This window comes from Nanorana parkeri, unplaced genomic scaffold, assembly GCF_000935625.1.
Source record: "Nanorana parkeri isolate BGI_ZX_2015 unplaced genomic scaffold, ASM93562v1 scaffold2089, whole genome shotgun sequence".
Classification (NCBI taxonomy): Eukaryota; Metazoa; Chordata; class Amphibia; order Anura; family Dicroglossidae; genus Nanorana; species Nanorana parkeri.
The window spans coordinates 35,358-47,919 of record NW_017308357.1 but is presented as its reverse complement, the minus strand read 5'-3'; the positions used below and the strand labels follow the sequence as shown (position 1 = coordinate 47,919).

General features: G+C 44.0%; 1 protein-coding gene across 1 annotated transcript in view; it reads right to left on the bottom strand.

The window, feature by feature from the left end:
- The window catches only part of AGTPBP1 (ATP/GTP binding protein 1), a 118,040-nt gene that overhangs the window by 93,065 nt on the left and 12,413 nt on the right, over positions 1 to 12,562 (bottom strand). The window contains exon 2 of the mRNA XM_018572625.1: positions 4,661 to 4,791. Within this exon, the coding sequence (XP_018428127.1) occupies positions 4,661 to 4,791 (131 nt within the window). The remainder of the gene's footprint in view (positions 1 to 4,660; positions 4,792 to 12,562) is intronic.

Sequence of the window (12,562 nt, the reverse complement as noted above, 5' to 3'; positions counted from 1 at the left end):
CGGCCCTCCAGCTGTGGTGAAACTACAAATCCCATGATGCATCTCTCTCTGGGAGTCATGTCTGTAGCTTTGAGAATCTTGCAATGCCTCATGGGATTTGTAGTTCCATCACAGCTGGAGGGCAGGAGTTTGGCTACCGCTGAGTTAAGCTTTGAGAATGAAAGATGGAAACTGATTGGTTTCCATGTACAGCTGTCCCAGATCTTGTTTGCTCCAATTTTGATACATTCCTCCCTATATGTTTATAATTATATATGATAATTAGACAGCCGAGCAGTTATAGTTTTTTTTTTCCATTTGTATCACTTTATCAGTATATCTTGTATGTCCCTAAGGATTCGTTTATAGTCAAAACTTAGTTCCTTATTTCTTTTTCAAATGCATTTGGTAAACACGATAGAATATATTAAGGATTCGTTTATAGTCAAAAAACGTAGTTCCTTATTTCTTTTTCAAATGCATTTGGTAAACACGATAGAATATAAAAACCCTCTTGTATATAATAAATAATATTGATGGATAATCAAGTTTTACCCGATCCCTGGGCAGTGACTGCAACCTCATTGTCAGTGATCTTCATTGACCATATATGGTATGGCTGGCTGGCTCTGGGAATAGTGGGCGGGGCATCACTAGCTTATGACATCATAGCTATTGATGGGCTGAGGCATCAATAGCTATGACATCACAGACATGCCAGCCTATAAAAGCAGCCAACGTGCTCATATTGTCACAGTCTGTTCTTTGGAGCAGATTGTTTGGTTGCAAGCTCGTCTGTAGTTTGCGACTTTTGTGCGTTTTGTGCGTTTTTTGCGTAGTTAATTTCCAGTATGGAGGTTAACCGCTTGGCTTATTTGCCAATTGTGTGGGCCTTGTGGACCGTTGGAGGCATTATAACATCTTATACCCTCACCATTGTCCACGGCCATTACGAGTCTTACATTATGTACATCAGGTAAGAGGCCATTGCTGTTTATAATGGGAAGGAGAATTGTATTTAAGAAGATGTATCCACAACATATCTCCTCCCTATTGTAAATAGAATATTATAGGAAGCATTACGTTTTAGGAGCATTAGTAAGGGAAAAGGGAATGTAGCTATAACAGCGAGTACTGAAAGAAATAGAACATTTTTTATTTTTCCTCCCTCTAAAATACTAGATGTCTGGCTGCATCTGGCTTTAAAGTAGATCTATGGGCAAAACCAAACATGACATGTATGATGCAGTCTGCTTTTACATACCGGTAGCAGTGTTTGGTGTTCTAAGTCCCACCTAGAACAGTTGTAACTGATGATCCTTCCGGCAGATCCATTATTTTTCCACTCCCTGTGACCGGCTGACAGTTGTCCAGCAAAAGTGACAGTTCAAAGCCATTTGGTAGATGGTCAGCATAGCTAGTTTGTAATCCCCAGCAGGGGATAGTGACTGCCGCAGATTGGATTGCACTGCTGATTTAGCTTACAAGGGAGGGTCACAACTATGGCACACATTGGGAGCCGGGGCCCGCTATTAAAGGAGAACAGAAACGGGAAGGATCAACAGACTAAGACAACCTCAGTCAGAGGAAGAGAGATGGTCCGTGTCTCAGAGAAAGCGACAGTCATTGTCTCAGAGAGAGAGATGGTCCATGTCACAAAGAGAACGCCTCAGAGGGAAAAAGAGATAGACCGCATTAGAGAGAGCGACCGCAGTGGCGTAGTGGTTATCAATTCTACCTTGCAGTGCTAAGGACTCTTTCACACGTGTGGCAAAAAAAGGCGTTGGGGAAGCGTTTTTAATGCCTCTCTGCCGCCTATTAGCGCCCATGTGTGATAAAACAATAGCGACCGCCCACTACAGTTCATAAATGAGCGTCAGCGTTGCGGAAAAAAATAGATTGTATTTTGCAATCTACAGGCATTGCCGCTGGAATAATGCCTCCATTGAAGTCCTTTGAACCGCCTTTTAACGCTTGTTCAACCCTCTAGAGCGTTGGCAAGACTTTAAACAAGCGATCAAGCGCCCTCGGCATTGGGAGGGTGTGCCGATGGGGACAAGGGCCTCTTCCCCCACAACCCTGACCCGGGTCAGGGTTGTGGGGAAGAGGCCCTTGTTCCCATCGGCACGGGGACACCCTCCCAGTGCCTGAGGGCACGTGGCCTGGTAAGGCGCAGGGAGGGAGGGGGGGCGCTCCATGTCCCTCCCCCTTTCCTGCCCTGCCGGGCCAGTGGTCGGATCAAGGGCCTGGTATGGATTTTGGGGGAACCCTACGCACTTTTTATTTGTTTCAACTTGGGGGGTCCCTCTTAAAATTCCTACCAGACCTAAAGGTTTTTTTACCTAATGTCATTTTGCTGCAATGAATTTCGTCCAACAAACGACAGTGAGAGAAACAGAGAAACAAACAGAGAAAGATAGAGGAACAGTGGGTCAAAATGGCCAGACGCTGAAAGTAAAAGCCAGGAGGCTGAATCTGTTTCCTTTGCAAAGTACTGTCTGTATAACCTGTTGGAAAACCTCTGTGAGGGTAAACCTGTGTAACCTTTGAGTGTTTGAATCAATAAAAGGGGGCAAAGAAGCCCTAAAAACAAAACTTAAACGAGTGAAAGTGACCTTAATGCTCTACCGTTTGAAGCCAATGCGCAGAACACGGAAGCGGCCAATATCTTAAAACAAATTTGTGTATGCCCGGAGATAGTTTTTGTATATTCGGGCATATAATACATTTGTTATTTCTAGGGATGCACCGATACCGGTATTTTGGTACCGAGTACCGATAAATTTTTATACCAATTACCCAGATACCAAAGTCCCATTCAGGAAGCCAGGTGGCATGTAATGACTCACCACCTGGCTTCCTGATTAACAACTCCCCTCTTACCTTAGTATGTGCAGCCTGTCAACCCCGGGGCCTCTCCAGCGAGAACGCGGCCTTCGTCCGGTACCCAGCCCAGCCGGAGCCATCCAATCAGGAAGCCGGGCGCCGTCTAATGACGCGACGCCCTGCTTTCTGATTGGCCGGGAAGCTGGCTTCATGCTCCCTCGTCATCTCCTGACAAGAGAGCATGGAGCCGGCCTCCCGGCCAATCAGAAAGCAGGGCGTCGCGTCATTAGACGGCGCCCGGCTTCCTGATTGGCCCCAATAGACTTTGATAGACTGCCAAAAGAAGCGCTACAAAATGTGCACTGTAGCTCAATGTCACTCAAAGTCGCTCAGCTCAAATCAGTGCTGAAAAAAACTTTATTTTGTTGTAGCCAAGTGTGATAGGGGTCTTGCAGTAGTAGAGGGGACACTTCAAGTATGGAGCTCAGCAGAGTGTAGTATGGAGATGTCTGCAGACAGGCAGTCGGCACAGGTAACACTTGTGGCGAGGAGGAGTAGTTTGTACTGAGGGAGCTAAGAAGGGTATTGCAACAGCAAATTAAGAACTGTGAATAGGTATTTATGCTGAATTTCTGGGAGGCATGAGCTGTGTGGGGAGGGGGGTTAGTATCGGATGCAGGGAGTGATGTACTGTGACCAGAAGATGAGAGGGCCAAAGAGGGATGTACTGTGACCATAGTGATGCACGGTGTTTCGTAGTGAGGATGATGAGATGAGGCCTAGGAGGTATGTGCTTTGATCAGGGGGTGAGGTGGCTGGCATGTACCGTGAGTATGGAGAAGGGGGCAAGGCAATCAGGGGAGCATGGCAAACAAAGCAACCAGGACGGCATGTGCTGTTAGTGTGGAGGAGAGGTTAAGGCAAAGAAGGAAACCAAGGGGAGCATGTGCTATGAGTGTGGAGGAGGGGACAAGGCAACCCAGGGGCATGTGCTATGAGTGTGGAGGAGGGGACAAGGCAACTAAAGGGCATGTGCGGTCAGTGTGGAGGAGGGAACACAGCAAACAAGGCAACCAGGGGGACATTTGCTGTTAGTCTAGAGAAGGGGGAAAGGGCAACCAGGGGCATGTTCTGTGAAAATAGGGGTGTGGCTGGGAGGGAATGTCCTGAGGAAGGAAGGGGTGAGCCGACTAGGTAGGGATCTATCGTGAGGCGGGTGGGGGGGGGAGTTAAGTGGCTACAGAGGGATGTGCCATCAGTGGGGTGGGGGTAAGGGAGAAAGGTGGCAAATATCTGCTGTGACTATTATATATGTAGATAAAAACTTAAAAGCTGAATATCAGCCCTACAGTTAAATACATACACGCAACCTGTTTTAGCCAACAGAGGTTGTAATATTCTGTTCAGACAGCCCCCTGCCCCTTTTCTCTCCTGGAAATAAGCAATATTGCCCTATCACCTCCTCAGCATGTCGAATAGGCAACATTGATAAGGTTTTCTACATGCTTGCCCATACTGTAGGAAAGCAGTCGGTGCATGCTGATTGGCCTAAAGTGCTGATTCTGCCTCTCCCAGTCAGAGATCTGCTGTACAAGGGAAAATAGAAAGCAAATATAAATAATGTTTAAATAAATATAATCAGTGCTGCAAAAGGGGACAGAACTGGACCAGCATTTCAAGAATCAGTTATTGACAAAGCACCATTTACCGAGCATGACTCGTGATGCGCTAGAAAAAAAAATAGTAAACACGTGCTCTGTTTTTTCCCCCTTAATTTATTTGTGAATGTTTATTATTCCGCAGACATAGCTGTAATAATATGATTGGAAGCAATTTAATTACGCAAACTGGGTACCTTGAGTTTGTGCCAAGTGGAGGATTTTCGCTGTGACAAATCTGGTGTTATCAGGATCCAAGGCTGATGATTCGGTGTTGATTCTTTCCAGCTGTGACAGGAGACTCAAAATCCGGGAATTGTTTGAAAGGCTACAAAACATCAACAGATAATCAAATAAACATATCAGCATGTTTATTAGCAGTTCAGCTATAGTTCTAATGAAAAGAAAAGATATTGATGTGCACAGATTTGTATTTCCATAATATTATAAGAAGAATCTGGTAACAAGTATAGTGAAGGAAAATGAGCTACCAAAATGCAGCAGCTCGCCATATGCTGACCTTGGGTCACAGGAGGACACTAGTAAACATACTCCTGTAACCCAAAAGAGAAGTAAAGCCAAAAAAAGGATTTGCTTTACTTCTCTTTTAATACCGTGTATCAGAATAAAATTGGATATATTAGCGCGCACACTCTGAATTGATTCCCAGCATTCAAGCACCATCTCATGTACACCACAAGCATTAGGTTTAGATTTGTAGATTCCAATAATTTGTTATATACCATGCCAAGATTACAAAAATAGGACCTGTGCTTGGAATTCAAGGATGTTTAATACCGCAGCAACAAATAGAACATGTGTGCAAAGAATGCACACTGGTAGGGGTTTGTATCTCTGATACATGCTCTGGATTAGGATCAAATATGTCCTTGGTGGTGGAAAAGCCTGCCAAAAAAAAACGTTCCCAGAGATTTGCAGCAGAGCACATTAGCAGACTATGTTATTCTCAGCAATCATCCATCACCTGTTCCAGGTCTTTGGAGCTGCTGTATCAGCTATACAGGCTCACTGGCCTAGTTGTCCTTCTGCTAATACGCAATAAGCTAAGGTGCCAGCCAGGAGCGAATACTAGGTGACACAAGAATATTTAGCACAGCATCATAGGATTTGGGAGATACAACTGTGGGAATGTGTCAAAGTTACATTCTAGCCAAAACAATGCCTTTAAGCTGCTTGCAATATTCAGATTCCTAACAAAACACAGAGATTGACGGGTAGTATAACCCTGCACTCAGGTGTGCTACCCAGCCTTCAGCTGCTGTGTATTATCCACCATGGATATGTGAAAACTAGAACTGCTTCAGGGCTTGTTCACACCATATACAGTGCGTTTCAGCACGATTAGCTGCTGGAACGCACTGGGTCGCATAGTAACCCCACCCCCGATCGGAAAAAATAGTGCTTGCAGCATTGTTTCCTATCGCACTGGACTGCAATGCAGGCACCGATGTGACACGTGTTCTAAAATGTATGCCATTGCCACAGTGCTATAAATACTCTATGAAGGTGCTAGTTGTGAATTAGCATATGCGGCCAATAGTTTAATCATAGCAACTGTCATTTTTACAAATAAGATACGGGAGACCGAGAGAGTCCTGTGCCTTTTGTGATATCTACTATAGGGCACCCGGGGTTCTCAACAATACAGGTTGAGAGGCTCCAGGATGCACGTTGCTGAGCAAGAAAACTGGCTTTTCAGTTTTCTCCAGCACTGATAAACCCTGGTCAGGGTTCTAGAACACGGAGGCTTTTGAGAGACTTGGGTGAGCTGAAGCCTCCAATCCTGGGAACATATTTTGAGGTTGACCAGGACCCATCGAATGTGCAAATCCCTTATGGCACATGTGTGAAACACAAGGCCTGCAGGCCAAATCCGACCCGCCAGGCCATTTCATGTGGCCTGCGCACCTTTCCGGCAGCTGCGGCACCCCCCTTGTCTTGTCTCTGCCCCCACCTTGTCTTAGCAGTCCACAGCAGAAAGTAGGACAAAAGTCCTCCTACAGATCCTGCGCCTCTCGTCTCCACCTCCCCTGGTCTCAGCATTCAGCAGACTCCAGCCCTCCTCCGGTCCTCCTCCAGACCCTGCAGTTTCTGCTTCCCAGCTTGGCCTCAGCTCCCTCCTGGCAGCAGCACAAGGTAAGGGGGGTGCACTGTGATGTAAGTCTTGACTTATGATAGTGGGGTGGGGTGGGGGTCCTCTGGACATCTGCTTACAATTATTAAAATAATATAATTTGATGCCAGCTGAAAAGGAGGGCCACACACTGTTGGTATCGTCCACAAGAAACTTTATGGTTCTGACTGAGCAGTCTCCAATAAAGTTTCTTGTGGATGATAAGAGCAGTGTGCGACCCTCCTTTTCAGACTTCCATCATCTGCTACAGGAGTGCGAGTGGGTTCCGTGCCTGTCTGCACCTGCCCTTCACAGTGCTGCGATGGTTACATACATACTAATATTTATATAGAGGGTTATTCACTAAAGAGCCAAAAGGATCCAGCCGTAGATTCGGCTGATCCTTCGGCCACCGGAGCCCTTCGGTTCAGTCTGTTCGGTTCAGTACAGCAGCCGAACGGCTCAGCCGAGACAAACGCATATGCTTCAGCTCGGCTGAGACGTAGTGACCGTGATGTCACGGCTGGCTCCGTCAAGTTGTTGTCATTCAATGACAGCCCAGCTTCCTCAAGGACACTGGGCTTTCTTTACATGACAACAACTGGGTGTTTATATTTTGCCGGCATCCGTCAGATTCTTTATTCTGCGGCGGGAGTCCATAGCCTGTGGTCAGGTCGGCAGCGTCAGGTTTTTTTTAATTTCGCAGAGTCATAGTCGTCGTGGACAATGCTGGACGTCGTGATTGACCTTGGGATTACGTTGTGGGATCAGTTTTTTTTTTTTTTATACAATAAAAGGCCTTGTCAAAATCCTCTGTTGTGTTTTTATTTTATTTAACCCTTTAGTGAAAACCCATTCACAAGGAGGGGGGCACCCTTGTCCCCATCAGCATGGCGGGACCCTGGAAAAGCACTCTCCCAGTGCTTATATATGCAAAAACCTAAAGGGCCTGGTATGACTGTTGGGGGGAACCCCATGCATTTCTATTTTTTTAAATAGAGGTCCCTCCTAACTTTCCTTTTTTTACATTTATAAAAATTTTGTTTCCATTTTTTTTTTAATTCTGTTCGCTACCACGCTATTCACTCACTGACGTTTGGACCCTATGAGAATAGGGGCAAACGGCAACGAGTGAACCGCCCCAGCTTCGCTCAGCCAATCCAAATGTTGGTACACAGGATGCAAGTATACTGTGAGTGACACAAACATGTACCTTGGACTACTATGTCACTAAAGTTACACTGTAAAGAACAAATTGCCCTGCAAGGGAGATAATAAATACATCTCTCCCTGAAAAAGAGCTTGAAAACTCTTCACCAAGATATCCAGGATACAAGACACAACATTGATACATATATCGGCAGGAGGAACCACTCAACACTCTGGGGGGGACATGAAATCTAATACTCCCCAAATTAGCTGCTTTGTGATCGCGCATGAAACACACACGAACATGCACACTTCAATGCGCATTCATGATGCGTGCACAAACCCGGAACGTGTTTGCATTGCCATTACTAGGTAATGGCTCCCCAAATGTGGCAGAGCAAATGCGGGTTTTCCCTGTGCATTTGTGCGGGGGGTAAACGCAGAACGCATCATGCCAGATTTGCGTTTGGCGCATGTTCAGCAACCCAGTGGGAATGAATGAGGACGCGCGCCGAATGTGGGAAACTCCCGCAAACATACAGGAACGGGTTTTCCCGCGATGCCCCAGTGTGAACAGGGCCTCAGGTGATGATTAGAGGTGTGCAAAAGGAATGGTGGGTATTTACCATCTTCATTGAGGGACACCTTTAATACACTGATTTTAGCTACAGATTTGATTTAACCGGTAAAAATAAATTCTGCGACAACGTGGCAGAATTATACTGCACTGCATTGTGCAGTATAATTCATAACAGTTGATCATTTCCAGTTCATTGAATTCTTTTTAAGTGAGTTATTCATTCCTAGAAACATTCTAGTATGTAGCGTTCTGCTAGTACAGGAGCTCGAATACGTTAGGCATGAAATGCTCATGGCCTGTTTCCAGATATCACCTCTTAGTAGTCCACAGTAAAGCACTAACAAACACCTTCATTAAAAAGGGACATTAAAGTCAAAAGGTTTTTGAGCTATTTCATATGCTGATGAAATCACTTACAATGGAGGCTGCTTCTTGATGTTTTGAAGTTTGTTTCCTGCAGAATCATGTCCCAATATCCTGTTTTAGGGGGGATCCTTCCCCTTGCAGTGTCCTATGGAGCTACCCTTGTGTGTGCTAGTAAGCCGTGTGTGTGTCTCCACAAACACCCATGCACATAATGTCAATACACTCCCGTGCAGGGGTGGCCCTAGCATTTTCACCTAAGGTAGCAGAGGAAGGGTTGTGTGCTGATGATGAACGCTAAATCAGGAAGTGTACAGCCAACATAAAGATTTCTCCGTTTCTCTGTATGTTGAATAAGTTGTATACCAGACTTAAGACCTAACAAAATGACAAATGTCATGTGGTACACTCCAGAAAGGCATTTGCTCTGCGGTCTTGGCAAACGCAGTCAAATTCCTAGTTAGCAGTAGCAAAATGTGTATCACATACAAGAATAAAGCCAAGACACATACAGGTGCCAAGTATTTATTAAAGTAGACAATTTCTTGTTGTGACACAAACTTCATGTGCCGCCGACAGGAATTACACAGCATCGACTGCAAGTTTAATTAAATAGCTGCTCTGATGCAAACGACAGTTAAGTAAAATGATTAATTGTGGGCAGAAATGAAATAAAATCGTACTGTAACCGTGTCATTTTACCTGCACTGGAGTTTCCATTACCGTTACTATTAACAGACAGGTAATTATCAAATCCTACCGAAAATTAACTTTAATGTGCCTTGACACGCAACATTTTTTACAGTCCATCGGATAACAAATGAACATATGTGAATACAGAGTAAATGTTGAGGTCAAAGCACTATATGGTGTGGTAGAAAATCTTGATTAGATACTATCTAGCTGATCCCCAAATTGCAATTGCGTAAGCACTAGGAATTCATTTACTAAATCATTGAGATAAATTCTTGCTGATTCAACTGGAAAAAAGAAGAGCATATACATCACCCAAGTATTGCACACAAGCAAACAAGTGTGGAGGCAATTTCCTTTGCATAAACCAATTCAAATTTGCTTCTGGATTACTTAAAAATTGATCTCTTGAAAAACCTAGAATTAGAGTTCACCTTGCATTGGTTTGACTTCAAGTAAAAGTGTTCCTTCAACAAAACTAGTAGCCATGGCCTCCTGAACCTGCACAATGAGGCTTCACACACTTTAGTAGGACCACACTACCAGACTAGGGATGCATGGAATATGACCCTATGCAAATATACTTCGGCTCACTACACAGGCATGGTCACCACTGAAGGAGATAACCTCATCCCCTTGCACCCCTATCAAACTTGCTGACCTCATCATCCTTCCTCATGGAGTACACTTTCCTCCGTGACAAGTCCCATTCACATCAAACCTATGCAACACCACACTCCTCCCATTAGCCATGCACACCTTCTGGGTCCCACCATGCCCTCTAGCAGCTTTTACGAACAGGAAGCCAAAAAGCCTTCAGCCCAGATGACCTAGGAGAAGCATGGAGAACAGCAACTGTAGGTATCTTGAGTCTAAAGTAAGCTATACATGGTGCAAATTTTGTCTGGTTCTTAATGAACCGGCCAAATAGTGCCCCCGTCAGCACCCTTCCTCCCGGCATCCCTCGATCAGCTGGTCAACAGAGCAGGTTGGATTACCCCATTCATTCTCATAAGCATTGAAAGAGGAATTGGTTAGATTTTCTTCGTTCAGGCTGCAGGTTGAACAAAGAAAATATAACCATGTAAACCCAGCTTAAGTAGCATTGCTACTAATGTTTCCTGGACACCTTTAGGTATTTGCTAACTTCACATTGTGCCTAAACCTTTGAAAATGACTGGCTTTATTTATATAACAGGGTCTCATTTCAGTAACAGTACTCCACTCCTCCAGTTATTAGGTGATCTTTTATATACAGAAATGAAATCACACAACCAGTTAATGGTCCAGTAATAAGAAGCCAAGTCCCTCTAAGGAGATATCCGTTATTAAGAAAACACAAATGCTGGGTTAAAAATATCATTTTCAGAGCTCAAGTTAGCCAATACCATATTTAGTTATAGAAATGAATACTGACAAGGGATCTGAATTTAGCTCAATTATGGTCTTTTAGCCAGAATTCCCATACTTAATCCTGCTAGATACTGCTGAAAACAGTAAAATCGTTGGTGTTCCAGAACGACAGTGCCGGGACTGTCAAACATAAGATATGACTGATGCATACACTGCTGACACTCCTAGTAATCTTTGTTATAAGAGTAGACACTGACACCTGAAGTATAAAACACACTGACAACACTTTTCATGTGTTCACAAAGAAGTGCCTGGCACTCAGCTAATTTTTCCAAAGGACGCCCATTGGTAATAAACCAGACCTTTTGTCATTCGCTTGCTTTATATGCAGGAAGATAAATATGGGGCAGGGATTATGTGTTACCACTTTAGGGAATAGAGGCAGACAGAACGCAATCTCAATTAATTTAACATGCATTACAGAAATAAAAGCTGCCATTGTTTAATCAAAACAAAAGGTTAATGAAAATGTTCAGGCTTTTCAGGTTTTAAAGTGCAACTCCACCCTTCTGACAAAGAAGGCAGAGTAGATAAATGATCAAGGGCTCCATTGTGGACTTATTGGTCTACTTATTTGTACAGACCGAAAAATATCTAATTTTCTACATTTGAAAAATGTTTTGGATGAACTGCAGACAAGTGGTCTAATATTCATACACAGCGCTAAAACAAACCTCTGCAGCTATGCACCCAAAGTGCTTACAGGCAAACTACAATGGTCTTCAGCTGCTGTTACTTGGTTTTCAAAGAGACACTAAACTCAGGAGTTAAGCCTTAAAAATACATTTAAGTAACTTAACTATTAACAAAAATGAACTTTATTTATGTATCACTCAGCTGTAGATCCTCAAATCATCTCTGAATTGGTGCAGACACTGTCCTTCCTTCTGGAGGGGGACTACTTTTGTTCCCCATGGTCCCTCTGTGTGTTATAAAGTAGTCACCGCTCCAAGCCAACTCTCATGATGAACTACAATCTCATGTTTAGCTAGTTAATTTGTGCTGAGATTGTAGTCCATCACGGGAGTGAGCTTGGAGCGGTGGCTACTTTACCACACACGAAGGGACCATGGGGAACAAAAGTAACCCCCCTCCAGAAGGAAGGACAGTGTCAGCACCAATTCAGAGATGATTTGAGGATCTACAGTCGAGTGATACACAAATAAGCAAAACAAATGGCAAATGCACTTATCAACTTGTTACCAGCTTTACAGCAAGGTGCACATGGAAGGGCCTTATACAGTAAAACAGCAAAATGTTTTCCCAGCACACTCACCAGCCAGCATGCAAAAAAACTTGTCTCACCGCTAAGGTTAAAAACAGAGGTTTTAGATACACGTCTTCTGCAGAAAGTGTGAAAGCTGCACAGCCGCGTCAAGGCACCTCTAAATAGTACGGTAGTTTAAAGTACTAGTAGTTCATAGGTTAGAGTTAGGACCGCACTATTTAGAGGTGCCTTGACCTGGCTGTGCAGCTTTCACATTTTCTGCAGAAGACGTTAGCGGTGAGACAAGTTTTTTCTGCATGCTGGCTGGTGAGTGTGCTGGGAAAACGTTTTGCTGTTTTACCGATACACAAATAAGGACACATTTTTGTAAACAGTTAGGGTACTTGAATGCATTTTGTTAAGGTTTAACTCCTCAGTTTAGTGTCACTTTAAGTATGTAGCATTTTTTAACTGATGTTTTGCCTATATAAATATACCAGCTGTATTTTACAAATAAACATTTTAAAGTGGACGTTGCACTCCATGTCTGCTTTTGATCT